This window comes from Geospiza fortis, unplaced genomic scaffold (assembly GCF_000277835.1).
Source record: "Geospiza fortis unplaced genomic scaffold, GeoFor_1.0 scaffold16, whole genome shotgun sequence".
NCBI lineage: Eukaryota > Metazoa > Chordata > Aves > Passeriformes > Thraupidae > Geospiza > Geospiza fortis.
The window spans coordinates 3,710,922-3,728,551 of record NW_005054302.1 but is presented as its reverse complement, the minus strand read 5'-3'; the positions used below and the strand labels follow the sequence as shown (position 1 = coordinate 3,728,551).

The 17,630-nt window shown below is 40.8% G+C and overlaps 1 protein-coding gene across 1 annotated transcript; it reads right to left on the bottom strand.

The window, feature by feature from the left end:
• Nucleotides 1–9,576: 9,576 nt before the first annotated feature.
• GJA3 (gap junction protein alpha 3) lies at nt 9,577–16,057 on the bottom strand. Its single transcript, XM_005417697.2, has 2 exons — nt 16,016–16,057; nt 9,577–11,135 (listed from the first exon to the last, which is right to left on the bottom strand). The coding sequence occupies exon 2, from the start codon at nt 11,116–11,118 to the stop codon at nt 9,577–9,579; it is 1,542 nt and encodes a 513-aa protein (XP_005417754.1). The 5' UTR covers nt 11,119–11,135; nt 16,016–16,057.
• Nucleotides 16,058–17,630: the final 1,573 nt, after the last annotated feature.

The window sequence follows — 17,630 nt, the reverse complement described above, 5'->3', positions numbered from 1 at the left end:
AAACTCAGCACACAATGGTTAGTTCCTAACTTCAGAGGTTTAGCAGACCAACTGTGCTCCAGACAATGCTGAGTTTGTTTAAAGTGTAATACATTTAGTTGTGCATGCTTATATATGAGTTATTGTAAAGTTGCTTCAGGCTAAATTCATTTCTGCTGCAACACCACTGAAATGAATGTACTTACAACAGATTAATTTGGCCCATTATGTACTAAACTTGCAGATCTTTCTTTCTTTAAAAAAAGAACTATTCTTTTTGCAATTGATCTCATTCACTGCAGTCATTTAAACACAAAGAAAGTCTTATCTGTGTTACCCCGGTGTGGTGGAGTTATACTGGATTTACGTTGTTGCAACTAAGAGAATTCTTTCAGCTGAAAATAAAGACAGCTGCCCAAATTATATGCAGATCACTGCACTTCTCCTATACACCCAAAAACTTGTAATGCACATTTCAGTGTCATGCATGACTTGCTACACAGAAAACTTTGTTAGAAAGCTAGGTCATGGCTTTAGCTGTAAGAGATTTCAACATCTAAGCAAATACCTTTAAGCTTTTCCATTATGCATGGACAGCAAGCAGTCCATGCTCTCTCCAACTTACGTTGGAATTATTTTGCCACCTGGATTGTCTACAGAGATGGCACTTCAGCATTCTGGGTATGAAAACTGGGTTTGAACTCAAGGATGGAGGAATAAGGTTCAAAATAACTAGGTGTATAAAACAAAACTATAAATGTATAAATGAAATTACTGAGGCATTTTATATGGTCTCATCTTACACAGGAAGACAAGAATTTCTTCCTAGTCTTAAGGGAGTTCTGAACCGGAATTAAACCTCACAGCTTGAATGAGTCAGGAACAACCTGTGCTGGCAGGCTGCTCAGAAGGACTGATGCTGCCTGCTGCAAGGAGAATGGCACGGAGGCAGCCCAAAGGCAGGCACTTCCAGCTCCACCTACAGCCACAGATATGCTGAAAAGAGGCTCCACTCCAATAAATAATAAAGAGCAGAGATTTTAAAAATACATCCTGAAAGTTAGACACAGAATTCTCATGTAGGCCACAGCAAGAGGCTGGTGCAGACTGCATCCTTCTCCATGCTACAAAATCCCAAAACACTGCAGTCACTAGTACCGCCCCATTCACAGACAAATGTAAATGCAGGCATTATTTTGTAAACTCCTGGTCAAGAATTTTGCTCTCAAAGCATTGGGCTGCACCACTTTAATTGAATACAGAGTTTAAAAGACTACAGGATGTAGAAATTCCAGAGAATCAGCCATGTGTGTTTCTGGTATCCCAGCCAGGCTGGCTTTGCTACAGGTTTTTCTCCCATAAAGAAAATGATTCTTTCCCCTCAGAGTATCCATAATCCAAACATAGTGAGTTTGCTTAGGCAAAACCTCCTTAGCTGCTTACTTCTGCATTTTGTGCAGAATTTATGTAGCAAACCCCACTACATAAGACATGTAAAGCAAACAGTAGGTTCCTCTGTGGGGCAGGATAGTTCAACCATAATTATCCCTTAGTCTCTGCTCAGAAGACCACAACATGCCTTAAAGCCAAAATCTTTAGAAAGTTTAATCTTCTCAGACAGGGGAGTGAGATATATGATACCTGATAATGGTTTGCTCTTCCTTTTTAGTTTTCATTAAATTGAGTATAGACATAGAATCTATATTCTCACATGGAAAGTAAAGGTTTTATTTCACTTTATTCCATCAATTCACTGACTTTGGTGGATCCTGTGCAAACACAAGAAGAATGTATCCCAATGAAAAATGTATTGTCTTTTTCAGAGTCTGAACTTGTGAAGCCCTTTCTATTAAAAAAAATCCCTAGAAACCATAGGAATTCTTTAAAAAGCCATGTCTCATGCTACTTAGAACTGCAAAGGTCTGGACATTTCAATATATTTTATCATACTTTCATGGGACAAATAAATGGTGAAGAACTGCAAGTATTTGATTTTTTTTTCCCTCAGGAGGCAATGTCTAAAATTACAGAGATCTGTCTGAAAAAAGGTTAGAGATGGCAACATTAGTGATGCAAACACAGTGAGCCTGGGCAGTTCTTTGTGACCTTGGTGTCGGTCTGCTCATTGCCACTGTCCATGGCACCAGGAACCTCACTACATCTGTAGACACTGTCATAAGTGCTCCCTTAAAAACAAGGTGCGTCAAAGCCCACACATTGAATACTGTTCTCTGGGGACTAAACAAAGTTCTGACAGGCACTGTACTACCACTAGTGACTCAAAGATACACAGACCACATACTGCACAAAAAAGAAAAGGAAGTTACTACCCACAAAGGACAGTGATTTGTTGCTACGTGCCACTAATCTCTCTTTAAAAATTAAAACAAACCTTGCTCAATGAAGAACAGCTGGTGCAATCCAACTGCCCTACTAATGCATCAACAGTAATTAATGATACCTGTAATTCTGGCATAAAATCACACACCTGCACCTGCTAAAATGTGTACTTCCTCAAACACCCTGTCTTCCTGGACTGCGACACTCTAAGTAAAACAGTCTTTCTTAGATCATCTTTATGAGAAAGCTTTCTTCAGTTTTGTGGGCTTGGATAAGCATCTGCTTTCTCTATTATCTGCTGAAAATAGACACAAAGACAATTAGACCTGATGCACATCCAGTTGCCAACAGTGACCAAAATGTCAGAGCTATTAAGATCTTGCTATCTGACATCTGTTTCCTTGAGAGGCAACATGTATTGCCTTCATTCCTATTCCAGCTACAGTGTGGGGAAACACTGATGGTGTTAGTTAAAGCCCATTCTTAGTGGAGCCACAGTGAAAATATTTGCTAAAGCCCAGCTGATTGTTCCTGTGCCAAATCCCTGGGAACAGCAGCAGCAGTACAGGGGTGTGTGGAATACTCCTCATTTGGCTTTCAGCACAACTGTTCAGACACTTACTAGAGCAGGTTAGAGAGTTCCCCCCAGCACACCTCTTTTCATTGCTATCAGAATCTTCAGGGTGCCCTGACTCAGCTGTGGATGAGGAGGGCACACTTCTCACGCTTTCTCCAGAAGCTCACATGAAGCTACCTCGCTCAATGTGGCAGCAAGAGGTACCCAAACCTCACAAAGGCCTCCAGAGACCAAGAGTAGCAGCACTTATATCTCCTACTCCAGCCAGAAATTCTTTAGAGACAGTGGATGCAAGGTGACAGCAGGGTGGCTTTGTCCCAAGGGAAGGAGAGTCCATGACCAACCAGTGTCTGCACTGCTGACATGCTCAGCTCCCTTAGACTATGTGTCTGTTCTTCAAGTGACAAAATGGTGAATATGCATCTAAGTAGAAAGCTGGCCAGATATATTTGTAGCAAAAAGTGCTCTTGATCAGAGGCAAGCGAGTTATCAGCTAGTATTACCATACCACTTAATGCACCTCCTCAGCTTATTACTGCTAAGCACAATCTTAGTACTACTCATATTATACACCTGACAGCCTGCTTTAGCCCTGCCAGTCATCAGAGATAGTGAACAGTCTGGTTTACCATATGGATACATCCAGTAAAGGAGAGACAGCACCGCCTGAGCAAAAGGAGGCACCAAAAAAATAAGCTTCACTGTACTCCCATGAGAGAAAAGCACCCAGTACAACATGGCAGAAACTATCTTGACCTGCCAGGTCCATATAAGTGCTGCAGATAAAATAATGTTTTACAAAACCTTCATACTTAACAGTTCTGGAAGACACACTTAGTCTTGCCTACATTGCTGCTCTCCACAAGTAAAACTTCTCAGAAATCTGGCTCTGGCCTCTTCATGGGCCTAGACAATGTTCAGACTGACTTGCCTTTAGCATATTGTACATTTTCAGTGCAGAACTGAGTTACACTTCTGTGTGCTGAACTGTGAACATTCCTAGTAGGGGGAAAATCAGCAAATTACAAATGCAGCGGACAGCCCACATTATCCCCAGTAAGGACACACTTTCCCTGCACTAAAACCCTCCATGCATTTATAGGTAACAGCCTCATGGCACAGCAGAGATGGTTAAATCAAAGTTAGTGAGTCAGCACTGGGGGGAAAGGTGGCAGTCACTGCCAGTGTCACACTGCATGAGATGAACAGCGACTCCCGTGTCAAGGCAGGAGTCAGGAGTGAAGCCTGGATTTGGAGGAAGGCAGAAGCAGACCTCCCACTGACGTCAAGGCAGTCAGCATTTCACCCTTGCAAATGCTCAAGTGGGTCTTGTTCCCATGTGTCTTCTGGACTGTGAACTTCCTCTGAAGCCACTAGGAGTTCTGCATGGAGACAGGTTTCAGCATCCAGTTTTCCAAGAGATGCAGTTCAGTGAGCACTTCACATGATGAAAGGAAGCAGCAGTGTAAGTGATAAAGGGAGGGAGCTAACTCTTCTGTCACATTAGTATTTTAAAAGACCATCTACACAACCATGAAAATTTTATCTAGAAGAGACAATGCTGTGGTACAAAAAGTTTATTTAGTCACAATTTTGTAAACATATGAGGTAAATTAACGTTTACATCAACCTTCTTCTTACAGAATTTAATATACAAGGCACTTCTCTGAAGACAGTACTGTTTGCTGGTTTTATTGTTACTACAAGTTCCTGACTGTCCAGAAAACTTGTTATGTTTTTTGTCAGATTCCGTCATGTAAAAGACAAACATCTGGAAAGCAACAAGAAAGTTCTGAGTAAGCTTTCTGATGCATTAGAACCTTTTAACTGTGAGAAACAGTGGCAATGCAAATAGCAATGTACTCTCCACCATAAAATATGCTCACACATCTTGCGTAACTCTTCAAGAACTGAAAGCTCTAGAATTAGATTGGCATCTTACAGCAAACTTAAAATGCAAATCTACAATTTCTTTAATACACCAGTGTTTTTAGTTTATGCAAATAGTCCCACTGCCTTTAATGGTCTTATTTGCAGAAGTTAAAATAACTTGCATGAAATTGTATTTGCAGGCTCAGAACCATATTTTTGCCTAAAAAGCAAAACATTTAGTTTATTTTTTGTAAAATCTTCTACAGTGTAACAGTGCAGTGTTTATTCACAAGTACTTTGTTTGGAATTTTAAACCAGGCTGTAAATTTAGCTCATAAAGGACATATGTCACAGCTAATTTTTGTCATTGAAGCTCTAAACACACAGGAAGGCATATGAACAAGAGTGAGCCTTAGTTTATTTGGCAATAATTGAACTCATGATGAAATTTTTTCCCCCATGGTGTGCTCCCTATATATCCAATGCCCATATTTTAATTACATAGAGAAAGCTGATACTATGCATCAGTGATCATGTTAAATTTAATGGTACTGCCTTATGTCTGAAGAGTTCCTGTGCTATAGTAAGACATTTCTCTCATGTTTAACACATTGGCAGAGTCATTCTTTTACTTCTTATACAAATGTAAACTTAGAAAGCAGTTTATTTCATCCAAATGTGCAATCTGAAATAAAAAACTGAATGTAAACTTCAGAAAATCAAAATTGCAAGAGCACACTTTTCAGAAGAAGAATCAAAGTAAAACATTTGGAATTTAAAAAAAACCCAGACTGTTCAAATCCATGGTGTTAGTATCTGTATAAAACAAAAAGATCTGGGGGCTCAACACTCTGCTCCTGCAGACTGCTGTCACCCACATGAACTCAGTGGAATACCACAGTTTGGAGCAGCTGAGGAGGTGGTCGTATGACTAACCAAAAAAGGACCTAAATAGTGATCTGATTTTTAAAGCTTGCTTTTAATATTTTACTGATCCTACACTTATGTATTCATACCATAAAATAATCTTAAGAGCTGCAAAATGTCAGACATTTAATTAGCTCTAAGTGCCTTGTTGAACAACAAATATACTGCAAAAGGAGTAGTGCATCATACACCTGGTAACTTGTTCAAAGAGTATCTTTTCTCAGTTTTCTTTTCCATAGTTTACCTCAGCACATTTTTTAACTTCAAGTAAGAGAGAGAACAAGTCTTCCCACAATTATTCCACTCAAAGAGCAAAAATTAGTAGGTTTTTTTTTTCAGTCTGCTTAATATCAGGCATGATTCTGTTCTGACTTCTGCTTTTGTGATAACTTACCTACTGGTTTTCTATCTTAGCTGTGCACTTGAGGTCATTCAGAATTGCGGTTTGAACAGCCACATGACTGGGCTAAATCAGGGTATCACCTGCTTCCAGTTCCCATGAAACTTTCTAATTAATTGACAGGAAAGAGTCAACAACTTAGAAATTAGCAGATAATTTTTGCCAATTTTTGTCCAGACTCTATTCTGCAAGTCAATGGGTGTTTGTACATATTTTCTAGAACTGCACAATTCTGCACAGAATTCAGCACTTGACTCACAGGATGTTGAATTCAGCGATCGTTCATCAGTAAAGACTGAAGTCCTCAAAATCGGCCACACCAGTAAGATTTTTCTTTCAACAAATCTGAATCCAGATGTGATGCAGCAACTACAAGCAGTTGTAAGCACTAAGGAGGAGTTCTGCCAAAACAGTTACCTGGGCTTAAATGAAGAAAGAGTTACTCCAAATGAAACTGCAGGCAATGAAGAGGCGTGACGCTGCATAGTTACGTGATGGAACTTAAGCTGATCTTAAAAGCGCAACCTGTGAGTTGTAGCTTTGCTTTCTCAGACCAGGACTGCCTGGATGCAGAGGCTGCTCTCTCAGACTTCTCTTAGGGGTTGCAATAGAGTTACATTTCTCCCCCCGAGCTTCACCTAACAGGAAAAACCATCTTTTAGAGCTTTCCAGTAGTTACTCTTGCTGAAAATACCATATAATCCACAAAAGCATCTGAACTTTCTGCAGCTCTAACCACACACATTAACTTGAACAGGTCAGCCTAGGTCTCAGTTGACCCTGAGTTTAATCTATCTCTCTTACTATTTTCATATACAATATGGATGCAATCCTGCAGGACACACTCTGTGAGGGTAGTACTAAAGTAAGGGCTGCAAGATGCAGAACCCCATCAAACATCATCAGTTTTGCTCTCAGAAAGTGATAATAAAAAGCACACATTCCAGATGGTCTGGTTTATATAAATACACTCCAGAAAGACTTTGACTTCATTCTTCAGAAGCATAGAACAAAGGAAAATGTAGCCCATAAACTCCGATGTACTAAAACACAGAGATGCATATACTGCATTATTTCAGCAATGTAGTTAACTAGCATTTATCAAAACTTACAAAACTACTACTATAGATGCTAGTAAATCTAAAAAAATTTTTGAATCTTAATCTCTGCCTTTGTTTACATCTAGGCAACTTCATCAACTTTAGTCTATGTTTAGCATAGCTGCATGGATATAATAGAAAGCAGAACTTGGCTTTTAGTTTTCTGGCAGAAAGGGTTTTTATGGCTTATAACACAGAAAATCCATGAGAGAATGCCTGAAGCTGAATACTGAATAATAAATATCTTTATTGTACTACTACACATCGACTTTTAATGCAGTGGCTGCCCTAAAGATCCATGGAAGCAGAAGGACTTCTCCTCACCTGGTTCAACACAAGCAGGACAAGGAAGTCATGAGACAACATGCCCAAAGGTTGCAGAACAGTGCTTCTGATCATAAGAAGCTCATTGTGACTACTCAGAAAGCAGCAAAAATGTTTAATCTTGTGTGGTGGGAATATATTTTGACTGTTGAATAAAATAAGCATGCTCAGGAAAACATTTAACAGCAGAAACAACTGATAATGTTAACTACTTACTACAGGATGACCCTGCTTTGCCTGAGTAAGGACTGCACTGCCAGGCCAAACACTTGGAAGATGCAAAGGGTTATCCCAGTGTGTTTGATTGCTCTTTTTCAGTTAGAGTACATTTGATTTATAGCAGCAACAGGACTGACTCCAAGCTTTAGTTCTTTTGGATTTTGCTTAGAACAGAAGCTGGGCTTAATTCTGTATTCCTTTCGTACTGAAACTCTCCTGAGCCTATTCAGGCATGCAGAATTCTAACATCTTGTTTAGGAGGGAATAAAGGACAGAGTCTGTTGAAAGAAAAGATGCACCTTAGGAAAAAAAACCCTAGTACTTTCCTTCACCCATTTTTAAGGGACACACACATTTTTCAAACACAGGATTTCAATGTTTTTTCTAAGGCCCAAAATGTAGATTTCTTCTGGCTCCCAAAACTTCATGTGAATGTTAGTCTTGCTTGAATAAGGCCTGCAAGATCCACTCCCAAATCTTGCTCCTTGTTAAATTGAATGGAAATTCTGAAAGTGACTTCAGTCAGATTCAGACCCTTCAGCCACCACATTGCCCAGATATTTTAGCCACTTTATCTGCAATACAATATTATCTAAGTCTGTTTTCACTAATCTAAAGACACTACAGATTGATGTTAAAGGCTACACAACAGGAAATAATGTTGATTTGGGAATTTCACCATTATTAAGTTTTTTTCCTCTTACATTTTCTTGTAAGATCAAAGATCAAACTAAAATTATTAAGTACACAGTCAAGTAATTTTAAACCTACAGACTATTCGCAAAATGTTCAAATACTTAAAAATAAGCACTCAAGTTCACTTCTAAAAAGCATTTTTCCAACAAACTTATGCTGATATCTAACAGTCTAAAATGCAGAGCTGTACTTTATCCTAATTGTCTGTCCATGAGCAATGTATGGAGCCACAGTGTATTGAAATCATAATCCTTGCTTTCTGAAGAGAAATTGTTCTGTGTAATAATTTCCGAGGTGTGGTTTGAATTCCTGTCCTCCTGTAAGCAATTTTAGAAGTCAGCTAAAATTATAGTCAAACATGCTCAAACATATTTGCAGGCTTATAAACATGGTGTGATCGTGGTAGGCAAACACTGGATAGAAGGTCAAACTGAACACTTCCTAAGAGGTCAAGAGTAAAAAAAAAAAATTATGGAAAGAAGAACCTCAAAAATCTATTCCAGGGGTTCCCTAAACTTTGCCTGGCTGAGGACCGCATCAGTGACTTGCCATGAACACAAAGGCTTCATAAGGCACGTTATGTGGAAGAAACTGAGTTACCTTTAGTATGGCAAGTTGGTCCATAGACACAACAGGTGCCAAGAGGCAATATACCACCCTGATGTTTGCCATAGGGCTACGTAAGATTTAAGAGGAAGAAAATAAGTCATTGCATCTGCTCATGTAGAGCTTCTGGGAAAGAGCTGAAGTGAAGGCAAGGGCAGGAGGGAGATGACAGCCAGGTGCATGGGCACCAGGGATATTAACATTTTTCTCAGATGGAAGTCAGCCTCAAGGCAGACGACCAGCTACCACCGCCACCTGTTACCTGTGCAGGCCTCCCCTACGGCTGCCCTTGAGGGATCTGCTGTGAACATGAAGGAAAGCGGGACTGGTCCCCTGGCCCACGGGCTCCGCTTCGGTCACCCCTGACCTATTAGAAAATGTTGATAATTTTCCCCACTACAACTCACAGAGTGCAAAAACAGCAAGCGTCTAAGTTTGAAGCTAGGCCTCCTCACCCACACCAGGCCTGGCCTCCCCAGGCAGCTCCCCTGCCCACTCCGCCTTCCAGCACCCGCTCCCCGAGCAGGGCGACCGCCTCACACGGCCAGGTCGTCTGACCGGGCTCTGCAGCTGCTCGACTTACTGGCCCTGCTCAGGCGCCGCGTGTCTACGAGCAGCGGCGGCTCGTGCATCTCCACCGTGGTGCAGGCAGCCGACACGGGCCGTGCCCCTGACAGCTCCCCCTCGCCCTCCACATCCCACTTGCTGCCGCTCGCCCCGCTCAGGCTGGTCCTGCTGCCGCTGTTGGCTGCGGCAATGGGCAGCACGGCCGGGGGTGGGAGTAGCTGCTCCCGTGGCTCTTCCTGCTCCGGAAGGGGATGCCGGACGCTGCTGGGGGTAGAGGAGCCTGCTGAGCTGGAGGAACCCTTCCCCTGCTGCTCAGCTGCCATGTTGTCCCAGTTCTGCTCAGATGTCAGGGCACGGCTGCCGCTGTTGAAGTAGTTGATGACGGTTGGCGTGGGCGTGGGGATGGGGGTCGGGATGGTGACGGGAGTGGAGATGGGCGTGGGAGTCACAGCGCGGTGCCTCTCCTCAGGAACTTGTGGAGCAGCGGGGTAGCTTGCCATGGACGTCGTGTTGGAGGGGGGCCGCGGCCTTGGAGCAGCTGTAGCATAGTACGATGCCATGGTCACTGGGGCCAGCAGCGGGGTGACAGCACGGGTGTCAGGCAGAACAGGGGCTGGTGTGGCAGTCGTGACCACCACAGGTGGTGCTGGCGGCGGCAGGGAAACAGGTTTGGACTCCCCTGTTACCATAACTGGTGTCATTGTTGCGACAGGCATCTCTAGGATGTACTGGCTTGTCATGCCCTGCTTAAGCTTCTTCCACCCCAAGTGATATATCTCAAGCATGTTCAGCAGCAGGGAGACTGAGGCCACCACCAACATGAAAATGATGAAGATTGTCTTCTCGGTGGGCCTCGAGATGAAGCAGTCCACAGTGTGTGGACAAGGTGAGCGGCTGCACTGGTAGACCGGCTTTAGCTCGAAGCCATATAGGAAGTACTGGCCCACAATGAAGCCCACCTCAAACAGTGTCTTGAATATGATATTGAAGACATAGGTACGGAGCAAGGCACCCCCCATACGGATTCTACCACGTTCATCACGGATTGGGAGCTTCTCCTTCCCCCTTTTGACAATAGGTTGATCTTTGACGTTATTGCTGCCTCCTCCACCACCGCTGCCAGATGCTGCTGCTGCTACTGGGTAGTTGCCATCTTTGCTGCTCCCCTTCTTTTTCAGCTCCTCTTTCTCTTTCCTCTTCTCCTCCATGCGTACAATGTGCAGGACATGGCCCAGGTAGATGAGGGTTGGAGTGGAGACAAAAATGATCTGCAGCACCCAGAAGCGAATGTGAGAAATGGGGAAGGCTTTGTCATAGCAAACATTTTCGCAACCAGGTTGCTGAGTGTTGCATGTGAAGTCTGACTGCTCGTCTCCCCAGACCTCCTCAGCAGCAGCCCCCAGCACCAGGATCCTGAAGATAAACAGTACCGTCAGCCAAACCTTGCCAATAACCGTGGAGTGCTCCTGCGCATTCTCTAACAGTCTCCCCAGAAAGCTCCAGTCACCCATTGCTTCAGATTTCTAACCTACAACAAAAACATCAGAGCAATTAGAGCAATGTTAAAACATCTTGTAATTCCACAACGCTGGGGCAGAACAGACTGATCCTCGACAAATTATATTTCTTATCTTGCTTTTGCAGATTATTGCACACATACATTAAGAACTAGATAACCCTGGGACCACACAACCACAGACTTTGGTGAGCACAGAAGGGAGATGTTTAAAATGATCTCACAGAGCCCATACAGGCCTATACACAACTGGCAAGAAGGATTTGTAAGTTAGATTTTCTACAACATTTAGATATTTTTAAAAGCATTATTTCTGTTTCCTTTGTCTGAGATGGCTCTATCTGCTCCTGCTTTTATTTAGAAAAGAGCAGGTAGAAATCAGATAAATTAAACAGAATAATGCTACTATTAATGCAACTGCACTGGTATCCAGAATGTGATGCAAAGTTTGCCTAACTCTAATAATTGTATTGTTATAAGAATTTATTTATTCCAGCAATCAGGAAGTTAGTAATGGGTCTCTGCTATTTTCAAACTATACAAACAGAGAAAAATAATTACTCAAAACCTATGGAATTTACAGTTGAATTTTGGAATTTGTACAACTCAACAAGCATGTTCTCAAAGACTAATCATATCTGAATTTGTTCATAAAAAAACCCAGACATTTTAATAACTTGAAATATTGGGAAGAATGACAAATTCTGCAAATGACAAAGGAATGGTGAAAAGGTTTCTGTGCTATTTCCCCTACTGTCCTGGAAGTTTGTGTTACTGAACCATACCTACTGCAACATCATTAAAACCAAACAAAGCAAAACAAAAAACCAAAACAACAAACTCAAGGTCACTTCAGCAACTATAATACAGAGATTTTCTTGGAAAAAAACAGAATTACATCCTATGACCTTATTTTTGTGACAAACAACTGGCATATATTCTCAGCAGTTTCCACCAATTCATGCATGATGGGCTTTGCAAGTCCAATTCTAGGCAGAGACACAATTGCTGATTTGGAAAGGCTTAAAGTGTGAGATTTTTTTTTAATATCAGATTCCTCACAAGCTTCCTCCAATTGAGAAACAAGAGAAAACTCCTGGTATCACTTCTCTTATCCTTGGCCTGTTCCTAACTGGATTATATGTAAGAATACTGGATTATATAGAAGTACAATTCATTCCCCAAATAAACTCACTTCTACATTTTATATGTCAACCTTCAACTAAAAACAAAATTTAAAAATTTGCTTTCAGCTAACTTCAATACCTTCAGAAATACTTGTACCATAACCGTAATTCAGATTTAACAATTTGCATAGAGTAAAAACCACTATCAGAAAAGTAATTATTTTCTTGTTTAAAAACCTTAGAATATTTTTACATATAACTTAATTACATCTTACTATGGTTATACTTCTTATCCAAACAGGGTTTCTTACAATTCCTGAGAAAAAAAAGTTGTTCATTGCTACAGCTAGGAATTTACCACTGAAGAAGTGTACTATTCTCACCATTATATGAATGTAATTTCCAGCAATTATGACACTGGTTTTCCAAAACAAGTATTTCCAAAGTCTATCCTAAACTTCTTTCAGGCTTTTAGTTAGGCAATGAAAGAAATTAAGTTTATTCAAGGTACTTTTTTATGACTTGATTTTACTGTGAAATTTACGAAATACCTGTAACTACAGAGTAGTATGCTTTCACGCAAAAAGCAACAACACACCCATTAGTATTTTGCAAGTCTATAAATCCTGGTATACTAATTCATTTTTTATCACACGAAGTTCATTTAACAAAAACTCCCCCTAAAAATACATCTTTGATATTCTTCAAAAATGCATTCCCTTTAATGTAAGTGAATTCTTTTTCCAACATAACATGATAAACTACAAACAATGATAATAAAAACTAAATACTGATTTTGTGTACATATGTTCCCTGTCCTGAAACATTTTTTTAAATATATGTAGATTCTTCTTGAAGAATATATTTTTTCTCCTCTTAAAACAGTAGCCCAAAGCTGAATAAATTTTGTTATAGTATCTTCATAGTCTTAATTTAATATGTTTATACTACTTTAAAATTTAACAATCCATCTTAATGTATAAGGTTTAAAATATTTTGGATTGTTAAGTAATTTTAATCTTTTTATGGCAGTAATGAATTATTTTTATACTTTTTTTTTACTCAAAATCATTTGAAGCTATACCCAGTTTAGTTCCAGCTTTGAACAGAACTGAACTGGTGTTTGGGGATGTTCTCATTATGAGTGGGAAAATGCAGGAAAAGCAAAATAAATAATGTGATATTAGATGGATTAAAGAAGTTTAGCATAAACCCAAGTTCAATATTTCCTTTTTCTGCTATATTTTACATTATTCTGTGTCTCTCAGCTCGACACTCTCTGCCTCACTCTATTTTCCATCCTGATAAAACAAAATAGGCATCTCAGGTAATGAGCAGGCAATGATGTCTACAATGGAAACAGGATGTTTTCTGCTTTTCTGAGGATTTATCTAGTGATTAACAGAAGAACATTAACCATTTTTAGAACTTAAAATGACAAATAATAAATCCATCTAACTTAATCATTCTCCAATCACTAATATTACTCAAGATTTTTTTTCTTTTTACTACAGGTCAGCAATGCCCAGGCTGAGTTAATTCAGGATACCAAAGACATGACACAATGCACTTCTCAGAGGATAGACATAAAAAAAGCTATTTTAGTGCTTACATTAGCTGCTAAAATATTTATTTCTGTGTATTAGAGTGCAAATTCATCCTGCACACCAAGAGGAAGTGTCTAAGTCGTGAGCAGATACTTCACAGCATCTCAGCTGCACAGAGGTGAAAAATCTCAGTGTATATCCTAGTATGAATTGCAGCAACTGCTGCCTTCACCACAAATGTGTCTTGTCCATAGTACATAAATACTGGAAGGACATTTTTTCCAAGGGCAATGCAAAGTTACATATCTCCACTGGCTGGAGAGTTCCCAGAAATCCAAGTCCTGTGTCTTTCTTCACTGTCAATACATTCTTCAGTAAGCAATTCTTAAGGCCAATGTAACTCATCAAAAATCACACCAAAAACTGCAAAGGGGTGGCTTGATACAAATCATTATTAAATCACATCAAATGAAAACAGAAAGTTCACAAAGCTCAGATAATATTTGATTTTTCCCTAGTGACTTCAAGAATACCTATGACTAAATTTAAATGGCCACAACTCAATATTTTAGCTGAGAATATCCCAAGCTTGCTTTTGTAGTATTACATAAAATTCAACTGTATAGTATTACTTTCAGTGCTACAGAAACAGGCAACTCTTAAGACTTAATCTTCAATATGGATTGTGAAAGGAGACATTTTTTCTTTTTGTGCTTGGAAAAAAATGCAGATTACAAAATGAAACATCTTTATCTGCATTTCATTATGTCCATGAATACCCACAAGGGAATGACAGAGAATCTGTCTCAGAAAACAATCTAATTCAACAGTATGAAAAGCAAGGACTTCATGAACCTTCATATCATTTAATAAGAACTGGGAGTCTTGTATTATTTGGTGTATTTTGTTGTATTGTATTTCTTTCTTGTATTAGAAAATCATTCCTTTGAGACCACACTGAAAAATGGACATTCATAAAAATTGGCATGGCATTTAAGAATCAATGTTGTGTTATTAATTACTAGTTTAGTACATGCATAAACACACTTTGCACATAACAAAGAGAACAAGCAAGAGAGAATAAATTTTAGAAGCTGCAATGTCATATCTATCTCTATGCAGGAGAAGAATAATTATAATGTGACATTGACAAACTTTCCAGTTATTTTTCTTTCTGATGATGTTACTGAAGAGGTTCATCACCATGTGCACTAGGTGTGCAAAATTTGACATTTTATTATTTATAAATTTACTCAAACATGCACATGTCTATGTATTTGTATACACATATGAACACAAATAAGTACATGGCTGTACTACATATATTACCAGATTATGACACTTGATTTATATCCTTGTCAGAACACAATTCCTTAAATTCAGCCCACATTTCCTTAAATTTCTTGTGACAGTCTAAAAACTCAGGATTTAGATTTTTTTCTTCAAAATTATATCTGTTTTATAAAGCAGTATGACAAAAAAAAAAAGCTGTTAAAACAACTCTCAATATTTACTATGTTTTTACACCAATCAGGAATCTCCACCACTACCAGGTTCTTAACTTTGCTAACTTAAATGAGACAAAAGCAGTCATCCTGCAGAGAGTCTGCAGCGTGACCATGTACTTCCAGACAAACTGGCATATGTGCAGGCACAGAATGAGCTACTACAGTTTCCAGTGGAACTTAATGGCATTTGGCCATGTACATGTATATGAAACACAATGGTGTTTCATAACTCACAATAGAGGTTTCACAGTTCATTTTATAAACATGTTTAAATGAAGATTTGAAAAATACCTTTCTTCATGCTCTCAGTGTCATACTTTCAGACACATCTATCACCACTCTCATTGTATTTTAAACACTTGTTAAAAATTAATTCCTAAACTGATCTTGTTATTACCTTGAACTTACTTTACTGCTATGGAGCCTTCTCCTTAAATCCCAGGCAAAAGTTCTTTAGACTTCTTCTTGACTCCACTTGACCTCTGAGTGAAAGTTTGGCCTGAGTAAAGGAAAAGTGCGAGGAGTGCAGGGCTGAGCCCAGAGGAGAGCTACACCCCACCTGTTAAACTCCCCTCTTCCCCGCTGGAGCCCCTGCCCTGGTTCATTAGCTGCAGGAGAAAAACAGGAACAAAAAGCAACCCCTTTTCTCCCCCAGAATACTCAAATACCATCTTAGAGGTCTAGGTGGCAAGGAAAAGACAATGACTTACCAGCAAAGCTGAAAGGTGTGAAGGGTGTGGAGCTACCGGGGGACTGCAGAACAGCCGTGGAGCATGAGGGCAGCAGTCCTACATCCCGAGCGAGTGAAGCATGAATGAGACAGAGCTGTCAGGTGCCCACATGCCACCAGCTACACAGATCTAAAAACTGCGCCGTGAGGAGTGTCCCGCCCCCCGCCCCAGATATACAAAGGAAAGATGAGCCTTTCTGGCATTCAAAGACTCAAGACCCTTTTTCAATGCAGAAAAGCAGGGACTCCAACATTTGAGTATCTGTCTGAGAGGACTTCAGGTAAGTTAAAGTAACTGCAAGGGAGACCCTGTTCAAACTCCTCAAAGTACACTTTTGTACTGTGGAAACAATTTAAATTTTTTCTAATTTCATTCTAAAATCTTCCAGCAGGATTCTCTCATTTACCTTTAAATGAAAGAGGTAAATACCTCTAGTATCTCTGACTACTCAGTTCATTTTTCATATCTATGTTAGTATTTTAAAGACCTAACACACTAAGGATTTCTAATAACATGCCAGGCTTATATGATTTCTTCAGTGAGTCAGCAATGAACCCAAAAATTTTTTGCCTACAGGAAAAAAAAAGACACAAATGAAAAACTTTTTTGCTTGTAACACTGGCAAATTTTTACTTCATCAAGCTTCATACCTTCCCAAGAATATTTATTCATCTCAATACTTTGCATCACTTGTGAGTCCTTCATGAACAAGTGAGCAACTGGCATGTTTTGGTAACTCTCGGACCAAAGATGTGAACAGAGTGAGGTAAAAGCAGGGAGGCCACCTGGCCGTTTTCCCCACTATCAGTAGAAAGTGCTCTTTCTACTGAAAGTGGATCAGTGTCAGTGGAACCCCGGAACCACGTCGGTTATGCTCGTGAACTCCATCATTCTGTGCAGCACCACTTACAATGCTGAAAGAAATTCTGGCTCTGCTTTATATTTAAGACTTAACTTTACTCCAAGCGCAAAACTGGCTGGAAACGCACATCAGTGTTCACATGCTAGCAGCAACTTTTAAGGAAGATATTACACGTGCCTACACAACCATCCTGGATACTAGTTACTTTGTCCTCCACTGCATCTTCTGAGGTACTTGGTGAGGTTCGGACACTTGTCCCTGCCTCTCCAGGCTCAGTTACCGTCCCATCTGCGAGCGCCGCTGCCTTCAGACGGTTCCCTGGCTGCAGCACGAACAGCGGGACACTCGCCTCAGGGTCCCTCACGAACGTACCCAGAGCAATAGGGGCCACGACTGGCCCCTGAGACGACTCCTCCTCAGTAGGACGAGCAGGCTGGGCCCCGCCCTGCCCTTCCCTGGCGCCCATCCCACGACCGGGGGACACGGCGAGCGGGCAGAGGCCCGGGCAGGCTCCCGCCCCCGGCGTGCCCGCGTCCCCTGTGCCGGCCCTGCCCGGCGGCGAGCGGCGCAGTCCAGGCCCGCTCTACTTACGCTTGGCGGGAGGAAGGCTTTGTAAAGCAGCAAGGGCGCGACTCCTTCGGAAGAGTCCAGGCGGAGATGGCGCACAGGTCGTTTAAGCGGGGGGAAGAGGCGCCCCCAAACTCGGCGGGGCTGTGGCAGAAGCGGCAGGGC